The sequence below is a fragment of the Psittacula echo genome (assembly GCF_963264785.1).
Source record: "Psittacula echo genome assembly, chromosome: 1".
In the NCBI taxonomy this organism is placed as follows: Eukaryota; Metazoa; Chordata; class Aves; order Psittaciformes; family Psittacidae; genus Psittacula; species Psittacula echo.
Window position 1 is genome coordinate 143,971,752 of NC_137735.1, and position 18,735 is coordinate 143,990,486.

Sequence of the window (18,735 nt, forward strand, 5' to 3'; positions counted from 1 at the left end):
CATCATTTTTAGTGTCTGAAATTAAAAGGTCACATTATTGAAGTCCCAGTCACACAGAGAAGTGCTTTTAAGAATGAGCCCTAAGTTACAATCTGGAGTGCTGCAAAATGAGGCAGACTCTGTCTACTGCCTTGGAATGTTTATTTAATTTTGAGAATCGACATGATGTAAGCCTTAGGCCACTACCAAACTTCTGGGGGTTTGGGGTTCTTATTTGTTACAAAAACAAGTTACATTTGGAAAGAGGAGTGAGTGAAGTCCCCTCTACACTGCTCTATTCAATTATGCCAGTTTATAAATGCAATTTTTCTTTTTTCTCTCATGCCCATACCCATTATCATCACAAGTGAAATTTTATTTCATAATCTGATATAAAGGATCCACCTAACATTGTCTATTCTTTTAATTTTTCTAATGGGTAGTTGTCAGTTGTAAAAAGAAAGAAAAGCAGCTGAACACCTACAGTGTGTGCATGTCTTATATCACACTTGTGATGATAATAGTTGTTAAGCTTAAACTCCCAATGAAGCAGTGGTGGTGGCAGCAGTGCAAGCACTCTTGCATAATGTTGAATAGTATTAAAATGTTTTGGCTGTTATGATTGCTCATTTCATATGCTTGTCTTCTGGAATTCTTGAACTTGAGTCAAGTTACTGCATATGCAAGCCTGCTTTACAATGTCACAAACGACACAGGCCCCAGTTTGCAGTCATGAAGTACAGGAATTGTTTCAGGCGTCAGTCCCAAATAACTAGTGCCAATACAGAATTTGCAGAGTTCTCCAGCTGAAAATACTCATTTAAGCTGTTTTAAAAACAGAAGACAATTGTGAACAGCTCTCACTCTGTTTAGAGATTGACCAGCTCTTTTCCTGATGATTTAAAAGGCAACATGAACAGCAACACATTTTCTTCTGCTGCATAAAATGATTCTGAAGTCAATTTCTTGAAATACCATCCTTCACTGAAAAGATCAGTAAGAAAAACAGTTGTTAATCAAAGCTCATACCCCAATTCCCAACCCCATAAGAACGTTTTTATTGGAACCAGAACACTGCTCTTGGCCATTTCTTCTGAAGGAGAGACAGGCATTCTCCTTCAGAGAGATGCCCACCTTTATCATTGCTTTTTCTGTTGAAAAACAAAAGTTTATCTGATTTCTGCACAAATGCAGTACCTCAGCATGACTGATCAGTATTGAGTTCAGTGATTTGTGGATGCGATAAATGCATGAAAGTGTCACCTGATTTGGCACTATATTCAGAAAACACATTAGCAGTCAGAGCCAGTGCACATCTCACATCTTAATAACCGTTCTTTAAAGCATTTAACATTTTGGTAGTTTCACTTCAAGATTTTGGAGTAACAGTATTCAAAGTTCCCAAGGGTACACTTACTATGCTATGAAATTTGGTGCTTTCTGGCTGAAGTGGCAGAATTAAAGCATTCAGAATTTCATGCTTTTTACATTAGATCAATTGTTCCCACTGACTTTAATATCCCACTGACTAAAAGGATTCAGCTGATTTTTACCATCTTTTCAGAAACTTGCATATCTAAAGATAAAACCAGACAGCTTACCTGAACACTGAAGCATTTTCCATTCCTGCTGAAATTGGTCTCTTAATATTTTTATTTTATTTACTTTTTCCTGGGTAGGAGGTACAAAAGCTCCAAAGTGAGGTGTAGAAGTACCCACTAATGCTTTGGCTACACTTTGCACTAAGTTTATCTCTGTATCCTATTTAAGAAGAAAAAAAAAATACTCCTGGTAACCAAACTTTCTTTGTTTCAGTAATACATGGAGTACTTTAAAACAAGCTTTTGTAATTAAGCTACTAGTATAAGTAGCAAGAATGAGCAACTTTCCTTTTTCAAATAAAAATGTGTCAAAATGGAGAAGTTTTACTGAAAAAGGCAAATTATTTTTTATCTCCTGTAAAATTTGTTTCTTTCAGAGAGAGAAGGAATCTCAGTTTTCCTTTAGTGACTGAAAAGAAATAATGCTGGGTTAAAGACACAAAATATTAGGCAGGAAAGGGGCCATGCAGCTTGCTTATTTCATGCACCATTTACTTTCTATAGGTAGAAAACAGCGATGTATTTTCCTTCATCAAGAAGTGACTTTTCTGGACTCTGACAGTTTAAATCAATATCATTTGCTCACAGAAATTCTATTGTGAAATGTTGATAGCATGTAAAAATTATTTAATTTGGAAGACTGCAACTCTATTTTATTTTTAAGAGACAGCAGTATTTTTCATTTATTCTAAAAAGCCAAACACATGCATTAGAAACTCCCCAGACATTACATAAACTTGTTATGGAGCTACCTGCAGAGTACCAGTAAAAAAGTACCAGCCATTTTGTAATGATGTATACCTAAGTTCTTTTTATCTCCCAGTTTCCCTTTAGAATGCCAGTAATTCTTTCCATTTCATATTCCTAATTAGTAACATGCAAATACACTATTCATGTCTACTGCATATCAATGTACAAATTACTGTAGCTTGGACAACTTACATATCAGCACTGCAAATTAAATGACATTTGAGAAGACTACAGAATTAAGTATGTCAAAACCCATTTAACTGGCAGCTAAATGAATAGTGTATCTTTAAGTGGATACTTGCTGGGGAACAGATAAGAATATGTGAACAATTATTCGTTGTTTCTCATTAAAGAAGAGCTAGAATGTACAAAAGCAATCAAAAATTACTGTTTCACAGAACAGGCAGCAACTGTGTTACTCACAGCCACAGGATGCTGCAGAGGCCAAGAGTGTAAACTGAGTTCTTTAAGAGATTAGATAAATTCATGGAAGATACGCTCCTCACATTTATCACACACAGGTCTGGATACAGCTTCTGATTTCCTAAATTTAGAAATCTTTAAGGTGGTGATGTGTGGAAAAACTAGACTAGGGAAAGATCCGTATATTCTCCATTTCCTTTACCATGCTGTCTACCAGAAACACACTGGGACTACGTTATGTATTATGGCAGTTAAGACCACTTAAAGGATATGTGCCATTCTGATTTACCTTCTGCATGATTGACATCGTGTGTGATAAAGTACAGCATGGGGGAGAGAAGGAGAGGAAATTTAGTGGTTTATGATAAACAGGCCATTGGGCCGCTTACAGTCACATTTCATGGAAAGAGGCCATACAATTTAACAGAAACAAGCATCTCTTTTCAGGAGACAGCTTTGAGGAATGAATCCCAGATGGAAAGGGAAGTTGTAGCAAATTGTCAGTCAAACATCTATTGTTCATAGACATAACCATGGGCTCACATTCATGCCTCAGCTTCTCAGTCATGGAGGCTGCCTACAGCTCAGTACTCAGCTGTGTCTTGTTCTCGGGACAGAAAGAAATTTAGGCTGCTTGCATCATGAACTCAGGAGTACCAAAGGCAGTAGAGATACAGCCAATATCTTCTACTAGGCAGCCTGGAAGCAGTTCATTCTACAGGTGCTGCTGTTTGATTTCAGTTCTGTCCCAGCCACTTTGAAATACCACAGCTTAGCACTATTTCTTACCTCGATCACTGCAAAAACGCGAGACTCAGCTAATCCTTGTAGCAAACCAAAAAGCAGAGAAATCCCACTTATTCCAAGGCTCCTGTTTGGTCCAACAGCTATTACTGTCAAGTCTGGCTGATAACTGTATGCTACAGGAAGAATTACTCCAAGTACAGCAGAAAAGAAGTCATTTCCTTTGGCATCCTTTAACAACAAGAGACTGTTAGCACAAATGTAAAGCCCCAAATTCCCAGATATAAAACAAAACAGTAAGGTAAATCTCAAAAAGCTTTTGATTGACCTAGGAAATTGGACACTGCTCTATTCTCACAGCAATTTTTACATTAAACATGCAGATTATTTATCTTTTCTTTAATGTCTTCACACTTTAACTCTGCCTTCTTGAAGATGAATCACAGTAGCTACTTAAGGTTTCCACAGCCCTGTGCATTCTAATATACTCTAAAGATCTGTGAAGGAGTAGTACCCTGGCAAGGGCAAGAAAAGGAACTATTTTCAAAGGTCCAAATTGCAGTGAGAGGTGTGATTCTCAGTGACATTTTATGAATCTGTAAACATATTTTATTATTTCTGTTTAAAAATTTTTTCCCTAATGTTGTTTCCAGAAAGTGAATCTTACCTCTTTCCAGCTTAGAGAAATATAGTGTTTGGAGCTGGTCTTTCCAAACTGTTCTTTCTCACAAATATGTACCATGAGTATTTTTCTGCAAATAAAACCCACATCTGAGTATTTAACCAACAATTTCCAATGAGACAGAAAAGAACTTTTCTTTCATCATTCTTTAAATACAAATTCATAACACAGGAGCAAGTAACTATTTGCATTACTACGTGCCTTAATGTAAACACTAATTAAAATGGAAATAAATTTTAAGGTAGTTTTTAAAGAAGAGTATTAAAAACTATGGGTAAATTACTTCTAAGAAAAAGGGGAAGTGGCAAAAAAAATTACAGATCAGTAAAGATTACTTCCAATAAGGAACTCTGCATCAACAGCATGTGCCCCCTGCAGTTATAGGAAGACTGTGCACATGGTTTTTAGTAATTTTAGTGTCTGAAATTAAAAGGTCACATTATTGAAGTCCCAATCACACAGAGAAGTGCTTTAAAAAATGAGCCCTAAATCACAATCTGGAATGCTGCAAATGGAGGCAGACTGTGGCTATTTGCCTAGGGATGTTTATTTAATTTTGAGAATTGACATGATGTAAGCCTTAGGCCAGTACCAAATCTCTGGGAGGTTGGGGTTTTTTGTTACATACAATTTGATACTAACAATAATGTTAGTTATTATATTAGGGCAAATTACATGTCTTCTTTATTACTTTATATTTTCAATATTCTATGTCAGTAACAATTTTCAGTTAATATAGAGGGATTACTCTTTAAACCTAAATCTTAAAGTGGCATTTAGAGATAGCAGTTTGTCTTCAGAGATACATTTGGGGATGTTCTGTATTTTGTCTTACGCTAAACTTAATGAACATCATCTCACGACTGATTCCTTGGTGCAGAATTCATCATACATAAAGACAACTCATAAACATTTATAAAGCCTTTGGGATGTGACTCCCCGAAGTTGGTTGATGAGAAACTGAACATGAGCCGGCAGTGTGTGCTCGCACCCCAGAAAGCCAACCGTATCCTGGGCTGCATCAAAAGGAGTGTGACCAGCAGGTCGAAGGAGATGATCCTGTCTCTCTACTCTGCTCTCATGAGACCCCACTTGGAGTACTGTGTACTTCCTCAACATAAGAAGGACATGGAACTGTTGGAACAAGTCCAGAAGAGAGCCACAAGGATGATCAGGGGACTGGAGCACCTCCTGTATGAAGACAGGCTGAGAAAGTTGAGACTGTTCAGCCTGGAGAAGACTGCATGGAGACCTCATAGCAGCCTTCCAGTATCTGAAGGGAGCCTACAAGGACGCCAGAGGGGGACTCTTCATCAGGGACTGTAGTGATACAAGGGAACAAGGGGTAATGGGTTCAAACTAAAACAGGGGAAGTTCAGGATGTAAGGAAGAAGTTCTTTACTGTAAGGGTGGTGAGGCACTGGAACAGGTTGCCCAAAGAAGTGGTAAATGCTCCATCCCTAGCAGTGTTCAGGACTAGGCTGGACAGAGCTTTGAGCAACACTGTTCAGTGTGAGATGTCCCTGCCCATGGCAGGGGGGTTGGAACAAGATGATCTTAAAAGTCCTTTCCAACCTAAAACATTCTATGACTCTATGAAGTAAAGAGAAATCTCACCCATCTTCTGTATGTGGTATGATTTGCATGTCTCCAACAAATATACAAAGCACTCTGCAGAAAACAAAGAAAAATATGCATACATTTACATCCACAAGTATTTTTTTTCTATTAGTGCAATTTGTTTAAAGAGTTTGCATGTAGATTACATGCATAAAAATAACGTATATTGTTTCTGAATTTTATCCATTAAAAGTACAAAGAAAAAACATTTATGACAGCTCAAGGGAAGTTCTTTTCTCCCACAGAATACTTTTGAGAAAAAATGAAACCAAGAAAACGTACTTGGACCAAAGACACTAAATCTGACAAAGAAAACATAGGCTAGCACAGCAGTCATCCTTACAATGTTTTGCCTTTGGTAAGGCAAAAGGGGTTTGCTGGCATTTACAATATTGCCTAAACTACATACTGAAAATGCTTTGCATATGGAGATGCTATTTGTTTTAAAATTAAGGTTTCAAAGGCTGTTTGCCATACTTCAAACACCCAGTATCTTATTTTTACATTTTGTCAAACATCCCCAAATGCAAAAGATACAAATTCACCTTTGCAATCCGAACTGAACAGAATGTCTTAGTGCAACAGCAACAGACACAGAAGTGGGGGATACTGCAATTCCATTGCATACCTGCAAAATAGATTTCTCATTCAGAATTAATGCTGCACAAGATGATGCCTTTTGTATCAACTGTCTTTTTTCTTGTTTAGATGTAACATTCAAACAAAGCTATTGCTGTATGAAAGGAATCTTATTGATCTATCATAGTAGGGTTAAGAAAATGTTATTAATTCATTTTCTACTGAAAGGCCATATTTGATTGTTATGCCAAGAGCTGTTCTATAACTTCAGTGCTAAAAGGCAACTGTAAAAGTAGCTTTTGCAGGGGAAGGTCATATTTACTGGTTCTCTTAGATAGCCTGCAGATTGGATGTACTCAGTGTGCCAGTAGGCAAACTGCACCAGAAAAATACACCCTATGAAAAGGAGGTCATCCCTGAATTCTAATTCTGACTCTTCCTTTAACCTAGGCAAGCCACTCCTTTCTGGAAAATTCAATGGCAGTATTACTCACTCAGCCTTTCATGTTTCATTTATGTTGTGTAGTGCTTTGAACTCCACATGAAAGCTAAGCAAAAAGATAATGCATGCTCTCTCTGCTCACTCCTCTTTGTATCTGTCAACACAAAAAGCTCAGCTTAGTTTCTGCAGCTCATGGGAAGTTCTATTTCTTGACTTTTTTTTCTGTCTATTTATAGTCTTTCCTGGAGGTATGAGCAGTCTACAGCATTAGAAGTTTGTCCTTGAGATCTACATACATCCCTTCCAACAGCAAGAAGGTGGCTTACAAGAAAGAGGCCATTCTGGCAATTACTCTTCCTTGCTGGCCTGGTACTTTAGAAAGAGCTTTTTATTCAAAGGGAAAGACTAATTTATTATGATGTAGTATTCTTAACTCGTTTGCAGTTTTTCCTCTTTACTTCTCCAAGTTTTTATATATAAATACAAACATGCATCCTCCTGCCTGCCTTCTCTTCATTCCTTGACCCTGCAAGAATCAGAATGCTGAGAGTAATTCTAATTATTCTGGTCAGAATCACAGCATACAGTGGGGGTTTTAACAGCTCCACTAACTGGCAGGGGGTGTGTGCATGTGTAAATCAAAATTTACTGAGTAAACTGTTGTACAGATAATGGTAAATGGGTGCAACTGCACATAGCATGGCATCTTGTAATGAAAGGTAATGCAGAAGTGTTCCCTAAAGACAGGAGGCAAAACTGTGCATTAAGAGAGGAAATTTTTTTACATTTCTTGTTCAGATTTCTTGCTGTTGCTCACTGGTGCTCGACACACCAGCTTTTGCTCCCCTCAGCTGGAAGACAGAATACATGACTTGCCTCTATGAGAGTGATGAGAAGATTCTTACTGGCTCATACACTTTGAGAAGATCATTAGAAAGATGTCTTTGGGTTAACCACGAGCCCTACATAATTTTTTTCATCTTGAATATTCTTGTAGTTAAGCACATTCTAGCTGAGGATAGGATGGTTGTAAACTCCATAGTAACTAATATCTGGACAACAATATAGTAGAAGGAAAAGTCAGAGGAATCCAACTCTCCTCCTAGCCTCTTCCACCCCCAAGATCGAAACAGTTTATAATTACCTCCTTCTTAAGTATTTTATCTAGGACAGCCAACACACTGCCAAGAGAGAACAGAGTTTTGTCCTCTTTCACAATGTCTGTGTAAAAGCCACTGTAAAATAAGTTATATGAAGAAAACTCAGGTTAGAGGCAATGTGTTCAACAAAGACACAGTTAACAGTACTCTGCAGTTAGTACTGGCAGTGTAACATTTATATAGGTGCTACACATTGATTCTCAAAACCCTAGCTCTATCAGGAAGATGATAACACTGTTCTATCTCCACTGAAATAGTCTTATCTAAAAGTATTTTGATTAAATCCTTCAAAGAACTAAAGGCTGTGAGTGGTAACTAACACCAATGTCTTAATTTTTCAAAAGAAGAAACTCTGGCTATAACTGAGTAGAGTAAAGCCTAAAAGATGGCCATGGCAGAGAGACAGCTAGGTGGCAATCTGCACAGAGACCTCTCATCCTCATAATTAGGTGAAAATTAAATAAATAGGACCAACCTGACAAGAGCTTTGATTTCACTTTTGTCCATTTCCTTCACCAAATGAACAGGTCCAGAGAGAAAATGTGCTGACCCTTTAGAGTCAATTGTTGTTGCTGTTTTGATGGGAGGCACTGGAAATAGAATGTTTTTCATGTGCAGTTCCAAAAACCTTTCTACTTCAACAGTTTTGTTGTTGTTAGTTATCTTAGACTCATGCTCTGTGGAGGGATTTGGATCAGCTTTCGTTAGTAGGTGTGATCTGGTGCTCAAGTTTTGTAAAAATGATGTGTCTAGAGAGTGAAAAAAAAAGAAGGGTTTAACATGTATTAATCCCTGAGCAGTGTGTTAACATTTGGTTACATATATTACAATAATTATATTTATTATTAATGTACAGATGTACATTACAAAACAGTACATCTGTATTCATAATATGCATATTTATTTCTATGCACCAGCTACAATGTTTCCTGCCACAGATGTTACTTTTCAGTGCTGCTGTATTTGTTTTCATATAACAAAAGGTCATAAATTACAATAAATCTTATGCCCATACTTCTAACACAGAAAACAGCACCCTCAAACGAAGATATCAAAGTGCTAGTTTTTGGCATGATGCAAACATCATCATCAAGCCAAACATCAGCTTCAGAAGTTCTTTCCAGACCAGCTGAAGACATGGCCTTGAATGAAGCCTCAAACTGCTTCATCAGCCACTTGATGAATAGCTGGTAGTTCAATTATTTTAATCCATTGGTATTAATCTTAATAATTTTGAATTTCTGTATGAATCCATTTACTAAGCACATTTGCTTGAGTAAAGAGAAGCAGTTACCTTCATACATCAACCATTTCCAGTAGGGTTTATGGGCTGCTCTTACATTTTGAATAGATTCAACAGCACTACAAAGGAAACAGGATTAACAGTATCAGCAGTAATGAAAATAAAGGAAACAAATTTACCTTGAAGAAAAAAGCAAAAAAAAAAATCCAACTGAGAATGAACAAGCTCTGGTCTCTTCTGAGAATACAGAACAGAAAGAGAATGAGCCAGTGGGCAGACTGCTTGGAAAGATTAGATTTAAGAGTCAAAAAAAGAGAAGTGAAGAACAATACATGCAGTATGTGCACACATTTACACACACTGAGTGAAATCCTAACTCTGATCTTGGAGGAAGCACACCTGTGCCTGACTTAGGAAGGCAGGGTTTCACCTGTTTTTGTCAGACATTTTATCTACACAATGTAAAGATGTCATTAGATTTACTCAAAATCAAGCCTATCTGTTCAGTAACCAAGTAAATCACATTCCCTGCTATTCTTTGTGTTGAAATCCCTTTTATTATCACTGGTTATTTGCAGCACTACTGGCAAATGGTCCTATTATGTCAGCTATCATACAAACATAATTAAGATCATGTTAAACCCAGGAGAAATTCTGTGTCCTTGGGAGATTATTTGTAAGGTGTTCAGGTGCTTGATTAATATAATGGATAAATATGTATCAACTCTCTATTACCTAGGATGACAGCAAACAGATACTGGAATTGGTAGAGAAAAAGTGATACAGGGGATATGGGATGTGCTTGGAGCAAAATAACTCCCTTTGCTCCATCAGAGTTTACCAAACCAACTCTGCTCACAGCCTGTGTATATTTACACTCCTGACTGATCTGAGCTCCAAGTTTTAACCAATGCAGCCAACTGGTAGGAACTGCACCAGAATGCATGAGGAGCATTACTACTGGAAAACAACTCAGGACAACTATTGAGGTGGGAGAGGGACTGAGGATGGAACATGAAGATGTGGAGGAGATAGTACAGACAGGTAGAGAGAAAGGTGCTGTTTAGATGTGGGACTGATTCAGGCCCAAGGTTCAGAATGCTTTACTAGGTCAGATTCACCACTGTGCAAACACAATTCTGCTGTCTCCAAAAAGAAGTTAGACTCAAAGTTTAATTATCTTGGTTCAGGTCAAGTGCTTTCGCACCCCAGGCTGTGATGCTCCAAATGCCAGAAACAGGAGGAGTCATCACAACTGGCTTCGCACAGCATAAGCTGTCACTGACAAGAGAAAGGTCAGCTCCAGCTATTGCTGTACTACAGCAATGAAGTGGCTTTGAAGTCTGAAGAACTAATCCTTGCTATTACATTCTTTCCCAAATGCTGGCTGTTATTAACTGGCATTGCCTTGATTACAGCAGGATTGTGTCAGCCTTGAGTGAGACAGATCTCTACAGGATAACAAGGTCCAAGGATATATAGCATAAAATTATAAGCCACTAAGTTCTCACAACTTGAAGTAATTTCAGAAACAAAAGAACACAAAACTGTACCTTGGATGACTTTTTTTTTTTTAAAGTTATCCAGAGCAGAAAATAATATATAATAAACCATCATATTAAAACCTTAATATACCACCAAACCAGGTGTAGCACTTCCTGAAGCATAATATAAAGCATCACATTAAAACCTTGCTTCAGCAAAATGTTCACAGCATGCACATCTTTACCTCTCTGACAAATACATGGGTGGTTCTAAAATTCTTCATATGCTTACCTTAGGCAAGGTGCCATTTCTCCAGTTATTTGAGGTATAGGATCTCCAAGCAAAGTTCTTACAGTCATGCAGACAGATTCAGATAATGACTTTAAATGGTATCCACCCTAGGAAAAGGGTATTTCATGTCATTTAAGGAACAAGTACTTGTAACATCCTTCTGAATATCATCATGGAAAACAATTAAACTTTTGAAATATATCTGAAATCACAGAAATTGAAGATGATACGCAAGTACATCTAAATCAATGACTTCCAATATAAAACCAGTTAAGGTAGAGGCTGTTTTCTGAAATTCACTGGCATCCCACGGTTTGACTCACTTTATCATGGCTTGATTAATTTCTGAAATCAGACATGACTTTGTGATGGAAACCCTGGAAACATGCTTTTTCCTTTCCTATCCGTGATATGCTATCTTCAACAATTCTGATGGTAGACTCCTTAGAATGCAAATATTATCACTGTCCTCTAAAATGTCTGTGTATGGGAAATCTCCCTCAGCCTGGCACTTTTAAGATATGATTGTCCCAATGGTTCGGCAGAATTTGTAGAACAACTGAAGACAGATTGAAGACTGCTAGATTGCAGATGACAGACTTCCTGCACACCACCTGTGGAGCAGTCACACCATCGGCATTAGGAGGGGAATTTAGTAAAGGCTCCATTACTAAGTAAGAGTATATTTAGGTTAAGGGCTTTTTAAGCACTCCTGGAGTAAGACATAAATTGTAATGGTAATGCAGCTTATTCACTAAATACATTTTAATGAGTGTGGGACTGTCAAGAGCAGCAGGCTAGTCACTGTTCACAAGAACTGAACATATTTGTGGAGGATATGGGTTTTTTTGACAATGACCATATGCTCCTTTTTCAAAATGCTAAGTTAAATTAAAAAAAACCCCCACTTTTAAAGACATGTATTTCTTTTAATGTATAATAGCACTGTCAAACCTTAGCCATTTTTGCATTCCTGATTCTCAGAAAAGAATAAATTATTTTGTTAAGAAGTTTTATTTCCTAGCTTCTATCTTGCCCTACATAGCTCTAATACAAAGATCCTTCCCTTGGGAGTACGTTTTACAAGTCATTACCTCTAGGATGACACACAGCTTGCCATTAGCCAACTGCATCAGGAAATGGGTAAGGTGGGCAAAAACTTCGGGAGTGGCATTCATCTGACCCTAAAACAAAGAAAACATTTTGAGATGAAACCCTGAAACAAAAACATTGGTAAAAAATCCCCATACAATCTGAAATACATGAGTCTGAGTTGGAATACTGGAACACTTGCCTTTCATTGTATATAACAAAATGCTGAACCAACTGCTTTAAAGGTGCAAACCCCCCCCCCCCCCATAATTATGCCTATTGAATAATCTACCTTTACATGTTTTGTTGTAGTATTTAATGAGTTGGGGTCAACTTAAAGACTCTAACATGTATTTATAGCTCAGAGAAAGTGATATTCATAGGACATTGAAGAGGTAGATGAAAACAGATTCATGTCTGACAACAGAAAGGCCACAAGTTACTTACTTCGGGGTCACCAATTCCAGAATCATATCCAGAAGAGACAATGACCAGTTCAGGATCAAACTGTTATAAAACAGAGAGAGTTGTAGCACATTCTTGTGTCCTGTTTTCAATTTTGTACTGGAATTCAACTGTACCATGTTCAGCTGTTATTTCAGCTACAATATGGACACAAGATTCTCCTTGAATAAACACTAAGATCACCCTTTTACACTATTTTCATTCCTCCCGGAGAAGTTGCAGATCATAGTATTGAATATTTAAAAGCTAACATTCCTCAAATACTATTCAGATCAGGACATCAGTCATACCAGCAGAAATAAGGTGTTAACTATGCTACTGGCAATTCCTGTATTTCTACAGCATTCAATGGTAGCTGCTTAAGAAGTACTTAGGAAGTAGGTTTTGGTTTTGCTATTCATACAGCAGAGCAGAAAAAAAAAAATACCTCAAAAGCCACTGGAAGCAACACATGGAAGAATGCAGCAAGATAATCTGAATTTCCCATCCCAACCTGCAAAATATCAGAAATAAGGTCGTATTTTCCTGTTGGAATAACAAATTTTTTAAGGTTTCTTTAAGACTTTCAGGAAAGATAGTATCAAAAGTTAAGGGAACCTTATTATGAGGCCAGGTAAAACAAACTCAATTCAAGTAAGGTGCATTAATATCCACTGAAGTATGAGGTTCGGTTCTCTGCTGCGCAAGGATGGATGTAATCATCTCCTGAAACACTTTCTGATTTGATGGCCAGGCAAGATATTAACGAAAAAACAAATACACACATATGTTTATCTTCCTCTTTAAAACAAAACAAAAACCAAACAAAAAAAACCCCCTAAAAAACCCAAAAAAGCATTATCACATTCTGAGCCATATTTTGCAGCAGACATTCCAATGACAGGAAGGATGTACGCTGTGCTAAGACATCTGCCAGGATGCAAAGCAGTACACTTTTCAGAAAAAGCATTATATAAAGCATGAGATATAAAGCTACTGCATTTGCTTTGTGGTGCTGTAAACAACATTTACCTTATTCCAAGGCAAATTGATGTTAAAACCTTTTCCTTTTCCCCGACCCACAGCATCGTAATCAGATTCTTTGAGCGATGGCCAGAATTCCTGATGTTCATAGCGATGCCAGGAAAAATACAAAACACTGAAAGATATCCAAAACAAATACAACTTGACAAAAGCATTCTGGAACTGACTTTATATCCTGAACCTGGTAACTGCATTGACTGAAAGTAACAAAATAGAATTGTCTTTCCTCCTTAGTTTTCTTAATGGACTTGGACTGTGAAACTTAGCATAGCAGGTCCTATGGCAAAATTAACCTAAAAATTAACCTGCTAAAAATTTCTTGGAAGCATGCACTCCATTCAGCTCAAAGACAAGGCATTTTCAGAAGAGCTGACTTGTTTCTAGAACCTACTTCTGTGGCTTTTCTGAAAACAATATAAAGCTCATGTATTTTATCCAACTACTACTTAAATGCTTTAACTGAGAGATTTGTGAATACAGAGAATAGATGTACTGCCTGAATACTGGCATGAAGAGATCTTATTACTGGCAAACCAAAGTAATCATCTCAGTCATTTTGTGTTTGCTACTCTTTACAGTAGAACATATTTACATATTTTTCTTTTTGTTATATTTCCCCCTCTATTTTATAACAAGTAGAAAACCACAATGACTAAAATAGCAAGGAGAATGTTTTGTAAAACTCTAGTTTTAGAAATTTAAGAAATCTTATTCTCTACAAAGATAAGCAATCTTTCACCAGCTAATATAAAAAAATTAAAATTGTTCAAACCTTGGATCCTCTTCAAATATATACTGAGTTCCTTGCCCATGATGCACATCCCAGTCAACAATTAGGATTCTGCATAGATCAGTAAAAGAAAACATTCAGCAGAACCACCACAGCATCTTAATCTAAAGGAGGTATAGATTAATGTTTTTCTGACCCAAAACGTGTATGATGCCCAGAAAGCTCTAGAAATTAATCTAAAACAATACACTGTCAGAGTTATCTAAATGCCAAACTGGGGTATGAAAACCTTCTCTAGAGTCAGCCATGCACTTACCTCTGTAGACCGTATTTCAGTTTTGCATATTCTGCTGCAATAGCAACATTGTTGAACAAACAGAACCCATTAGCTGCACTTCTCTGGCTGTGGTGACCTGGAGGTCTAAACCAAAGTTTTAAATAGTTACAACAAAAGAATTTTTTGTAAGAATCATAGAATAGTTAGGGTTCGAAAGGACCTTAAGATCATCAAGTTCCAACTCCCCTGTCATGGGCAGGGACACTTCATACTGAACCATGTCATCCAAGGCTTTGTCCAGCCTGGCCTTGAACACTGCCAGGGATAGAGCATTCACAACTTCCCTGGGCAACCCATTCCAGTGCCTCACCACCCTTACAGTAAAGAACTTCCTCTTTATATCCAATCTAAACTTCCCCTGTTTAAGTTTTAACCCACTACCCCTTGTCCTATCACTACAGTCCCTAACAAAGAGTCCTGCCCCAGCATCCTTATAGGCCCCCTTCAGATACTGGAAGGCTGCTATGAGGTCTTCACACAGTCTTCTGATCTCCAGGCTGAACAGCCCCAACTTTCTCAGCCTATCTTCATACGGGAGGTGCTCCAGTCCACTGATCATCCTCGTGGCCCTCCTCTGGACTTGTTCCAACAGCTCTATGTCCTTTTTATGTTGAGGACACCAGAACTGCACGCAATACTCCAAGTGGGGTCTCACGAGAGCAGAGAAGAGGGGCAGGATCATCTCCTTCGACCTGTTGGTCACGCTCGTAAAAACTTTCAAACCTATTTTCTTACCTTACTAATGCCATTCCATTGCACACTTTTCCTGACATCACAGAGTCCACCAGCTGCAAAGTTGCTCCTACCGCTAGTCTGGCACAGCGGTAAGTGTTCTGAAATAAACTCATAGTTGCCATAAATCACTAATCAGCTTATTTAAATTAATCACATGTGACATGCTTTTGTACCCCAACAGCGAATTGTCTGGAGATAATTTTACCCAACTGAGGTTGCATGCAGACAGTTGAAAGTATTATTTTACAACATAGATTCCAATATGCTTTTGACTAGATTTATCTGTGATCACCTTATCCTTTAGAGGGATGCTCTCTCTGGAGCAGTTAAGAAACATGGGATGGACATACTGAACTGACTAATGGAATAACATGGCATCTTTGAGAGTAAGGAATGAAACCTTACAGAGACAGAGCATGAAAGACTTCACCTCCATTACCTAGCACAACATTCAAGATCAACTGTTACCAAAATAGGATTTGTAGCTCATTAATGGTCTACAGCGACATTAAGTGACAAAAATAGAGCTAAAATTTGGGTAGTGAGCTATACTGGCATGATATAATTAAAGAACAGATGACAGGACACTTGTCCAATTTATATTATAGCATTGCACTAAACTTGAAACAGATAACATCATAAATAAACGCAAGTCTATTTAAATAGCAAAAGAACATATTGCAAATTTTGCCCTATTTAGGAAAGTGTCAATTGGACGGATGCAGTAATACAAATACTTGTAACTCCCCATAGAGGAAGCAATTTAACTTACACACCGGATGAAAGAAGAAAGCATCATAATTTCCAGAGACTTTTTTCAGTTCCTCTTCATTCATTGTTTGGGTGCTTTTTGCCACTTCTAAGTATTCTGAACTGCAGAGGAGAGAGAGAGTTGAAACACTTCACTAAGCAACTAAAAAGGGGTTTTTAAACGTGAAATGCAATGAAAAGTAGCAGAACGTATGTTTAAAGGGGCTCTCTGTGAGATTTTGCAAGTCCAGTAGGTACTCTGGAATGCCACTTGCAGGGTAGTGAAAAAGTAAGTAGTGCTTTGAAAGTAAGGGTTCTTATATGTCATCATGCTCTACTCCCAACTCCCCTTGCCTCTCAGAAGGCTGTCCTCACGCTCTCTCACAAAGGCAAATGAGTGTACAAGTAACACACAGAACCATCTGCAGTTGGCTGCAAAATCATCACCCTGAAGTTAAAAATACTAGAGCAGATTTCATTGCCATGACTTCAGAATGGGCAAGCTGCTGTTCCCCCACAAAATCAGCTGTGAAGTTTCTCTGTTTAGTTTGCTCTATCTCAAAGATGCTTGGGAGAAACAGAAGGTCATTATCTTTCTAAAGAAATACTCATTTTTCTACACATTTTGAAGTCTCTTCACAATTTTGATTAGAAGTTTACTTCTGATCCTATGCATAAATCAGCATTCATTGCTTAATAACCCAAAGAAATGAGAATGGGGATTCAGTGGAATAGCAGATTCATACTTCAGCACCTACACCATACTGAACATCATTTGTCTAACTTTGAGTGTGACGCGTTTTCCATTGAAATAACTGGAAGTCACTGAAAGTTTTGGAGCAGATCTTTTCAAACAGAGTGAAGTATGACCTAGAAGTATGAGATTTGTTATTTTATTGAATTAATCTGAATGGTGATGAAAGTAGGTTTCAGACCTGTGAACCAACAGGATCTCCTCCTCGCTTCCTTCTCTGGCAGGCACATGGACACATCTTTCCAACAAATGGTAATACTTAAGCTGCTTATAGGAGGAGGACAGCCTTTCTGGGACTTCAATATCACAAACAGGACTAAAAATAAGCAATAACAGTATCACTATAAAATCATACTAGCACAGCTAATAAATACACTTCATAATGCCTAGCTTTTAATTTTGCATTGTAAGAAGATTCATTACCCACATAGGGTGATATGTGGGAGTAAAAGAGAAATACAGTCTTAAAATACTTTTTGCTTTGGAATTGAGTCAAAAATTGCTTCTAAAATATGCAAGCTGTATGTATGTATATAAAATATGTATGGTTCTTAAATCAAAAAGAAACACAACGGCATCATTTTTTGTTTGCTCTCTCACCACCGAAAGTAGCAACACTTAACTACAGACACAGGAATGCTGAAATGAAAAGCAGCAGATTACAATGAAGGTGGACAGAGAAGTGGGTTTGGGAGAGAAGACAACAGTGGGCTGGTACTCTGAGCACTGCAATGGTATTGGCCTAATTTATGTAAATTTAGCAAGTGTCATGCACCAATTTCTAACTGAATTTAATTGTCAGCTTTTATCTGAGTGAGTATATCCACATATACTGATAAACATATATCATATCTACAAGATAAATTATACTTTAGGTTTATAAACAATTTAATTAGCTTAAAATACTTTATTTAGGGGGCTATTCAGATGCCTAAAGCTAACACTTCTTGTTAAGGCCTGCCAGCCTGGAGGCCTACAGCTTCTCAAATCCAGCTTCAGGTTATCATCACAGCACCTGGATTCAAACAGGGAATAAAATAAAAACTTTTCTACAAAAGGAAAGGCTTCCCATTTACTAGGAAAATTACAGTGTTATCTACCACTGGGTGTTTCCTATTACATTTACAAAACCTGCATTTACTTGGTACTTCTCTGTGAAGTCCTGGTAAGAATCTATTCATGAAAACGACACCAGTGACTTACTCACTCCAAAGCAGTTTGTGAGTGGTCATCTCCTCATCATAAATCAGTGCTGTTCCCGAAGCCATTACTACAGACAACCAAAACAAAAATCCCAAGACATGTATTTCAGGCAGGAAATAAACATATCTTAAAATAAATTTAATATTATATTAGCTAGTGAGACTGTATGTGCACATCATATCTGCTGCAGGACAATGCTGCACTTTAGGCTTTGTACTTCCAGAACAAAATTAAAGAAAATCATTTAATACTCCTCCTGGAGGAACCAGGCAGGAATGCAAAGTTGAAACCGGATGCACACAGGCAGGATTCAAGATTACCTGAATTTTGGAGACCTGGGTGCAGGGCTTTGTGGTGTAGGTGAAGGAGGTATGTCACCTCTCCAAGCCCCTCTAGTCCACGCTCAGCTTTGCAAAGACTGCTGAGGACCTGAGCACCGGCCTCCTCATCTGCCATTACGCAGCGATATTTACCTGACACGGCTGATGTGAAGGGAAACAGCTACTTGTGAAAACTTAACTTACAAAGCCACGAAGTTGAAAAACAGGATTATATATACACCACGGACAAAACAGTTATAGGCGTCTGCTAGGTTCAAAACTCTATCAGTCTTTCAAAACCCCAGAGGCATTTAAGACAAACAAAGA

At 37.7% G+C, this 18,735-nt stretch overlaps 1 protein-coding gene across 1 annotated transcript; it reads right to left on the reverse strand.

Annotated features, from left to right (window-relative positions):
* Positions 1–436: 436 nt before the first annotated feature.
* HDAC10 (histone deacetylase 10) lies at positions 437–18,188 on the reverse strand (the record flags this gene model as incomplete). Its single annotated transcript, XM_080638938.1, is given in 21 exon segments — positions 437–963; positions 1,581–1,740; positions 3,543–3,728; positions 4,165–4,249; positions 5,797–5,850; positions 6,345–6,427; positions 7,965–8,055; positions 8,456–8,729; positions 9,275–9,342; positions 11,000–11,106; positions 12,094–12,183; positions 12,539–12,598; positions 12,984–13,049; positions 13,568–13,694; positions 14,352–14,420; positions 14,626–14,730; positions 15,382–15,479; positions 16,158–16,254; positions 17,067–17,201; positions 18,089–18,167; positions 18,170–18,188. Coding segments are annotated over 21 exon segments (2,079 nt in total). The 3' UTR covers positions 437–937.
* Between the last annotated feature and the right edge of the window lie 547 nt (positions 18,189–18,735).